General features: G+C 39.4%; 1 protein-coding gene across 1 annotated transcript; it reads left to right on the top strand.

Moving 5' to 3' along the window:
* The first annotated feature begins 4,235 nt into the window (after positions 1-4,235).
* mfsd4ab (major facilitator superfamily domain containing 4Ab) lies at positions 4,236-8,873 on the top strand. Its single transcript, XM_042492101.1, has 10 exons — positions 4,236-4,520; positions 4,611-4,809; positions 5,010-5,255; positions 5,698-5,860; positions 6,015-6,130; positions 6,267-6,440; positions 6,985-7,132; positions 7,219-7,289; positions 7,425-7,545; positions 7,647-8,873. The coding sequence occupies exons 1-10, from the start codon at positions 4,291-4,293 to the stop codon at positions 7,742-7,744; spliced, it is 1,566 nt and encodes a 521-aa protein (XP_042348035.1). The 5' UTR covers positions 4,236-4,290; the 3' UTR covers positions 7,745-8,873.
* Positions 8,874-8,994: the final 121 nt, after the last annotated feature.

The raw sequence follows: 8,994 nt of genomic DNA on the forward strand, positions 1-8,994 counted from the left end.
CTGCTTTGCAGTGGTTATCTCTACAATACAGTGCAGAGGCATCTTTGACATAATGTCAAAGGTGTTCATTCTTCACGCGCTGTTGATAGAGTTAGTTAATTTTTTTCAATGTTTTAAACTAAAATTATGCCCAGATCTGACAAAATGCACCTTTAAAGTTTAATATTACGACTTTAAAGCTAACAAAAGTTGTTCACTGAAAAGCATATTGCCAGATAAACTAGAATAATACAAAAAGGAACTAAAAAGCAAAACAAAAGAGCTGCAAAAGCAACATGACGAGGTGCCAGGGAGAAGAAGTCTATCAAGAGAGGTTCACTGTGAGGCAGGCTTTAAAGGAACCTGGAGATAGTCACCAGTTGCCTCTATTTCTCCTTATTGAACCACCAACTCCGCCAGTCAGGAACCAGGAACACTGAAAGTGCAAACACCAAACACAGCAACAAGGTAACAAGAACCAACGGTAAACAGGCAAGAGTCCATGTGTCAAACACTGCAGTGAAAACCCCAATTTAGACTCATATACGTGTCTACAGAATGCTCATAAAACCTGTACAATAATGGCATCATCCACATGTCTTAATCACAAATTAACATGCGTAATTTGGAATATCTGAAGAGAATATGCTATTACATGACCCCCATCAAATTCAGAATATAGTCATATTCTGAATAAAAGTGGAATATTATGTAAACGTAGTCAGTGAGAATAGTGAAATAGGAGACATCTTGTATCCCAAAATTCAGAATTAATAGCATTTACATAGTCACACAAAGATAATTCAGTTTCATTTTTATTTATAAAGTGTAACGGGGTGTGGTAGGACCCAATTGCAGCACAAGAGAGCAGGTGAGTAGCTGGAAATGAACTTTATTTAATCTTTTGGCAGGTTGAATGGAGCAAAGGTGAGTATAATCAGGTTGCAGGTAAGCAGGGGCAGTTATCAGTTCTGGGATGGAGCAGAGTTCATAGAGAGACTGGGGTGAGCTCACGTTCACAAGTGATAGTTCAGAGTTCGAGTGGGGAAATTGTGAACGTGGAGCGGACTGGCATGACACAATGACACATGGCTGCACAAGAAGAGAAAAAGAGAAGACACACACACAAGACAAATAACACACACAATAGCACATAATATAAAGTCATACAAAGAAGACACAAGACAGACAATAAAACATAAAACTACAACAAAAAGCACATCACTTACAAAACAGAATAAAAAACTACACACAATAGCACATCACAAGGGAATGCTGAGTAGGAGCACGAAGGAGTGGATGTAATTTTAAGAATGTCATACAACGTAATGTAACTTTTTTTGTGAAACAACACAGATTCTTACTCCAAGAGTATTTTTACATTGTTCTCAACATGTCTGGAGGGGATCTTTAAATGTAGACTGCTGTTCAGTGCTGCTTTAGGTATAAAAGTGTTAAATTAGTGGGTGAAATTTGCTCAAAAGAAATATAACAAAGAAATTCAGGTTAGGTTTTCTTTTATAAAATATGCAGCAGCTATAATCTTATTTGCCTGTTCACTTCCTCAAGTACACAGATTTTCAAAGATTTTTTTGTTCCTTAATTAGCCGACACATACAGTCCTGAATCTAACCCGTGTAAATAAGGTTAAATCAAAAACAGATGTCCTATTTCCGCAACTAGAAGCTGCTGTTGATTTTTAACACCGCTTTGCACACGTCTAAGATCACGTTAGTTGACAATTACCTGAAGTAGTCATCTTGTGTTGCTGTATATCCAGAAGAGGAAGCGGATGTTAATGAGTGCCTTTTGTATAAACACACATATTTCTCAGGGTTTAGTACCTGACCAGCATCTCCGCCTTTCAGGACATGTTGGCAAATCAGTTACACAGTTAGCCTGGTAGGCTGTGGGATTATGGCATATCCTCTGATGTGAAGATAGACACAGCAACAGGAAAATGTGTCATATTGAGGAATTTATATCAGACAGCTAAGTAAGATATGCATCAGAGACAAGTGAACTTGCAAAACAGCTAATTGGGTCACTGCAGCAGCAAGATAACAACCAAGAAAATAACTTGTATTTAAGATCATTCATTGATTACTGAGAGTGTTTAATCCGACGTCTATAAATAAATAAAACACAAAGATCTGTGTCATAATTATGCAAATAGAAACAATATCAACTCTGAGAGTGTGCTGGATCTTCCATAAAAGGTTTAAATATGACTAAATTTATAGTTTTAACAATAAGCCTGTCCTGTGAATTCTTTAGTTCCCCCTGTTTCGACCTCGCCGGAGGCCCATATTTGGTCACAACCAGTGGAGCTTTGCTTCTCCCATGCAATCATTAAAGGGATTAGGCATTAAGTCCTTTGTTTTATTCATACCACTGAGGGCCAAATACAACACATATAGAATACAAATTTCTTAATCCGTATAACATTTTATTGCAAGAATCCCAAACATCTAAATCATGCTGTAGCCTTGAGATAGCAGGCTGATATCTGTTCTCAAATGGGGCAAGATAAACATTAAACATTTTAGTAAAATATCGCACACATATTGTCCATCCTCACGCGCCTTCCTGAACTTTACAATACCCCACAGACATAACTAAAAAGAGAAGATATTCAAGACAAAGAGGAAAAAAAGATAAAATTAGATAATTATTGAAACTTCACTCATCATTATCTTATGCTGTGTCCATACCGAGCAACACAACAGACCGCAAGTCATTTTCACTGGAAGCTATGAAGCGCCGCACTGACGCCTGACATTTGTTGCTGCAGATCGGTGTGATGTGCTACAAACCAAAGCTGACTCCAACTTTTTTCAGCACTTCCATGATGCAGGGAAGCGTCACCCAGTTGTATCTTTTTGTGTCTAGCATGTTTTATTTAGCTTTGTTAGCTGACACTATGCAAGTTTTATGTGCATTGTGGCGCACATAGGGCTGTGAAATCTGATTTTAAAATAGGGTTCATTGTGTGTATGTATGAAATGGCCCAAAATGATCACTATAAACGTGTTGCCATACCAATTTTTTTAAAATAATGCACAATTATTAGGATTTGCGGTTTCGGTTTGGGCCACAGATCTTGTATCAGCAGGTCGGCTTGGGTTTCTGAACTAACTGGCCAAAAGAGCGGCAGGGCAGGTGCAGTATTGCGCGTCACTGTTGCTGTTTAGAAGCAAGTCTTGAAAATCCGACTGAGGCTGATTGGAATATCATTAGTATTGCAGGTATTTGTCCATAAACCAAAACATTGGACAAATTTGGATTGTAATGTGATGGTGGCACTAGATTGTTGACAGAATTTATTCAAGATTCATCCTCTGGGTACCATGGATATCTGTACCAAATTCCATAGCAACCCGATCAAAAGTTTAAACAACACATCACAAAAAACAGAAATGTCAACCTCATGGTGTCAAGGATCACTAAAAGCAGAAGGATTCATCATCTGGGGACCATGAATGTACAAAACTTCATGGCCATCAATAGTTATAGAAATTTAAGTCTGGGCCAAAGTGTACATTGACCAATAGACCAGCATTACCATCCACAGAGGCACATTACTGCAGTATCTATAAAGAAAGAAAAAGAATAAGAAATGAGAAATACATGGGTACATATAATATCGAGCTCACTATATACTGTATATTCAGGGGTAATATATTGTACAAAAGTCCATGAAAAAAAGATTACTCAATACTGCATGAGAGGAAAGATGGAGTGAAGATGTGTTAGATAGATTTCACAGCAATGAATTATTAAATGATGTTGCAGTCACAGCTGAATAATTTATTTTGAATTCTAAATAGATAACAAAATACATTTGTTTCTATATTTTAATGAGATTTTACTGCACATTATGTAATTTTTAGCATCCGAGCTTATTGTGTAACAAGTGCCGCATGAATGTCCAGATATGAAAGAAAAAAAGACAACTTGTTCATGAGAAGCATGTGTGTCACTGTTTCCTGAATAATACATTTTCCACTGATGGGGCTGAAAGTGCCATGACATAAAAATGCACACTTTCTGGTAGCATTTCAACACACACTCTCTTTCATTGCTAATCATTTACACAATTCAAATGGTCATATTATTGTTGGAAGAATCTCCACTTCACCCATTAACTCAAGAGGACATCCTTTTCAGTTAGGCAATCTAAAGAGGAGGGCGCTAAACGCTTTAAAAGACATCAAAAAACTCATTATACCACAAAAAGCCTCAACACAACTTCACACAGCTGCTGTCACGCATTGAGATCGTACTACACCTGTCTTTACCGAGGTCAAGATGTTTGTGGATGAGCGGATCTGGACTCTGTTCAAAAGGAATGCCCATCACACACTGACCTACTGGAGCGTTTTCTTCAGCTTTGGACTCTGCATTGCGTTCCTCGGACCTACAATTTTGGACTTGCAATGTCAAACAAACTCAACACTTAGTCAGATTACCTGGGTGTTCTTTGCTCAGCAGTTCTGCTTGTTGATCGGCAGCTCTATCGGTGGTGTTTTCAAGAGGACGTAAGTATCATTCCCCAGGTGTTCAGTGTGCATGAATAATTCTGAAAACAATTTGCCGTCATTATAATGTCCCTTTTTCTTTTCTCAAAGGTTGTTCAGTGCCCTAGCTGCCTTATTTGTCTCTGCTCTCCTCATCTCTATAATATTTGCCATCATCCCTCTGTGCAATAATGTTCTCCTGCTTGCCATCGCCATGGCTGTGTCTGGGTTTGCAATGGGAATTATCGACACCATCGCCAACATCCAACTGGTGACCATCTATCAGAGGGACTCGGCTGTTTTCTTACAGGTACAAATACAATACAATACAAAAGTATTGACATGATAGTATTCAGTGAATTAAGCAGATTTAGATGCAATATTAAGTACAATTTTATCCACAAATGTGGCAGTTTGTTCAGTAGGGTCTATTTCTCATGTTATGTGCCAAGTATATTAAAAAAAAACAGTAATTAATGTCTCTGGCCTTTGTTTTCTGGGTTTTTACAGGCTCTTCATTTCTTTATCGGTTTCGGAGCCCTGGTGAGCCCACTGATTGCAGATCCTTTCCTCTCAGAGACGGGCTGTGGAAACCACACAGAGAACGGGACTGAGATCATGCATCATTTCAGGAACATGCTGAGAAACAGTCCGATTGCAGAGCACAACATAACTCAGAGCCTCCCGGCCCACGAGGGAGGGGAAGAAGAGGAGTCCATCGTGCACTACGCTTTCTGGATCATGGCGCTTATAAATGTAAGACACAGATGGATGGTAGTTAATATCCAGAAAAGGTGTAGGTGTAGAGCAACCAGGTGAAAACATAGTTTTGCCATGCACTGGTCAATTTTGAGATTTTGGTCTATTTTGCTTCCATAATAAGTCTTCTTTTAGACTAGTGGAAAGAAAACATCTAAAATACACATTTAAATGTTTATTTTGGTTAAGATTTCTGTTCTGGAAATGTTTGCAAAACATGCAGATTTAATTAGATAATACTTTATTTGTATACTTAAACCTACAATTTAAGAACACCTGCAATGCAAAATATATTTGTCTTTCTGTAAGTAATTGACTGAGGAAGTTTAATGGTGATGCTTATTAGTTAAAAATATTACCCAATTAACCCCAGGTTATACCCCTTAATCTGATACTTTGGTTGAAAATGAAAAAAGAAAATATGATTTTGCACCCTCAGCTGCCCGTGCCCATCGCAGTCCTGTTCTTGATGTATCGAGAGCAGCTGATCCCATGTTGCCCCAGCAGCACTCCTCGTCTTCTGGACAAAGATGAACTGGCAATGGAGAACCAGCAGGGGGCCGAGGGCCCGGACGAGGAGCAGAAGAACCATGAAGCTGGAGGTAAAGTAGGGATTTTTACACAGAACTCCTATTTAAATATGAATTATGCATACTTTCCTCTGGATTTTCAGTCGGTTTTTGATGAAAAAAAAATCACAAGAAATGCCATTTTGTAAGCTACAATCTGTCATTTGTGACCTTCTCTCTGTTACAGGTCATGGGGATATCTTTAGCTGCTGTCAGAATGATAACCTGCGCGGGCTGCCAGTATCCTTCTTTATGATTCATATCCTCGGCGGGATGGTGCTCTTCATGACCGATGGTATTGTGGTGAGTGAGGGGAGCAGATTATAAATAACAGGACGTGTTTATTACTTAACATGAAATTTTATGAATGTATACAGAACCTGCCTCACATAAACCTCAGAAAATAGAGCACATGAAAGAATCTGCCTTTTCCTTTCAGGGTGCATATGCCGGTTTTGTGTACACCTATGCTGTGGCACCTCCTATGTCACTGCCTCATAAAACAGCAGGTTACCTGGCCAGTATCTTTTGGGCCGCGATCACTGCTGGACGTCTATTATCGATTCCTCTCTCGTACCGTTTCCAGCCTGTGAGACTGCTGATGTTCAACCTGGTGAGGCCAATAAAACATTTTTCTTCATATTATAGATGTGACATGCATACTGACACTTAAACGAGCAGGGTGTAAGATTTAGGGGGATTTAGTGCCATCTAGTGTTGAGGATTGCTGGCTGCAATCAGCTGAAATTTCTCCCAGTTAAAATTTCATTGTTCATTGTTCAGGAGGTTTTTACGGGAACCAATCTGCAGGGGTCCTCTCTCAAAACCCAAAAATTACTAGGTGATTGAAACCAGTAAAAACACCAATTAAAGCAGTTACATGCCACAAATCAGTGTTTCTCCCACGCTGTTTGTCCATTCTGGGATAATGTAGAAACATGGTGATCTCAGTGGACAAAGATCTGCTCCCTATGTAGATATAAACGGCTCATTTTAAGGTAACAAGAACATGCTGATTCTTATTGACAGGCGATTATACACTAAAGAAAACATACTAATCATATTCCATTTCTGTCAATATGTCCCCGTGAATCTGACACACTGGACCTATAAAGGTCAAACACCTAATCAATATACTCTCCTCTTTGTTTTTACAGGCAGGTGCTATTGTTACAGTCTTGATGCTGCTTATTTTCTACACCAGCAGCACTTTCCTGTTTGCCGGGACCTGTTTATGTGGGCTTTTCCTCAGCAGCGTATTCCCCTGCATGCTCGCCTATACTGAAGACATCCTTGATTATCAGGGTAAAGCAAAGTTGTCAAAGCACAATTATTATAACACAGCAATGAAATCAAAGCAGGCAGAGGAAATAAACTTTCTTGTTTTGCAGGATGTGCAACGTCAGTCCTGGTGACGAGTGCAGGGATGGGGGAGATGGTGATGCAGGTTCTGGTTGGCTCAGTAAGTCTGATGAGTATCTTCACTATTACAGAAAATGTGCAGAAGTAGAGAAATAGACTTATAATTGCAAAAAACCAAGCCCGCTGGAGATTTAGATTAGTGTTCAGTAGTTTAATGTTTCTGTCTCATCCCCAGATTATCCAGACTGAAGGCAGCTACAGCTTCCTGCTGTGCGGAATGATAATCGCCTGCATCGGTTTTATCCTCTTCATTGGTCTCCTGCTGTTCCATCGAATGCACAGAAATTACCTCACAGGTACAGTATAAGCCGGTACCGTCCGTGCTGCCGCCTAAGGTTTGTTTTCAATCATTTCGCACTCATCATCAACCACTCACACTCCCTGTGACTCCCAACAGGAACATCCAAAAAGTCAGCCATGGTGGAGGAACCAGCGACAGAGCAGAATGGATCCACCAGAACAGAGCAGACAGAGGAGGCGGCTGAGAACAGCTGAGAGGAGCAGCAGCTGGGTTTTGTCCTTCAGTGGCTACCATAGTATTACAACAATCTATCATCAGAGGTGATAGATCAAAGAAGTTTTACCAAAGCCTAACGAACATTGTGCCGATATACTTTTCTTGTGCTGGAAATGACGCTGTTCTTGCGAAATAGATAGTGTGCGACATGACATTGTTAAAGGTTAACGTTAAACTTTTAGATTGTTTTTTTTTTATTTAAAATGTGAATTCATTTGTTTGTTTTTTTTCAATTTTGCATCAGGGTTTGAAATTTACAAAACATGGATTTTGATTACTTATGTGATACTTTTGAAGGTCTAATGTGTAAGATGTAGTGACATCTAGTGGTGATGTTGCAGATTGTAAGTGTCTACGCAAAATAATGGCAGAGCTCTGATCAGGCCCAAAATATCAGTTCCAACTTTTTCACAATTTCTGTCCAAGTCCGACCTGAGCCTGAACCACAGCAGCAGTTTTGAGATCCTTACCTGATTAAAAACCCCAATTTTAGTGTAAAAAATATATTATATATTATATATTTTTTACCTTCAAGCATTTATTACAAGCTAAGAGCTGACATGTTCTCCTTCTCCCCTTACTTATTTTAATGTTTGTGCACAAGTTCAGCAGAGTGGGCTGCGCCCCTCGGTGCATATAATGTGCATGGCGGTCCGTGCCGAGTGCAGATGATGACGATTGCTTTTTGCTGCATGATGCTTACATCTGTCCCACTGCTGGGAAGGCAAAAGCAAACACTGCCAACCAAGTCCCCCTGCAGCCTCTCTCTCTCTCTCTCTCATTTTCTCTCTCACGCATGCTTTCTCTCTCCCGCAGTTCTTCACCACACTATATTGCTCAGTTGTTCAGTCACTTGCAAGAGAACTGCCAGTTTTATGGAAAAAAAACACTTCAGATGAATAGGTGAAAATCTGAAATTACAGCCCAAACCCAGCAGGTCAGGTTAGGCTCAATCGAGCTTTGGCAGAGAATCAGAATATTAAACAATGGAGGCTGACTCAAAGACAGAAATGGCCCTAACTAGAGCCGTGTTTGATTTGTCCATCCTGGACAACTGTAGAAACAGCATGGTGATAATTATGGTGTTAATTAGGTTTTTTGTTTTGTTTTGTTTAATTATAATCATTTATTTTCATATTGTTTGTGTTTCTGAATGTCTGTTGACACATGCACATGAAATACTGTATAATATGTCTATTAAAACAAACAATTATACCGGTGCAGTGAA

Source organism: Plectropomus leopardus, chromosome 8, assembly GCF_008729295.1.
Source record: "Plectropomus leopardus isolate mb chromosome 8, YSFRI_Pleo_2.0, whole genome shotgun sequence".
NCBI classification, from domain to species: domain Eukaryota; kingdom Metazoa; phylum Chordata; class Actinopteri; order Perciformes; family Serranidae; genus Plectropomus; species Plectropomus leopardus.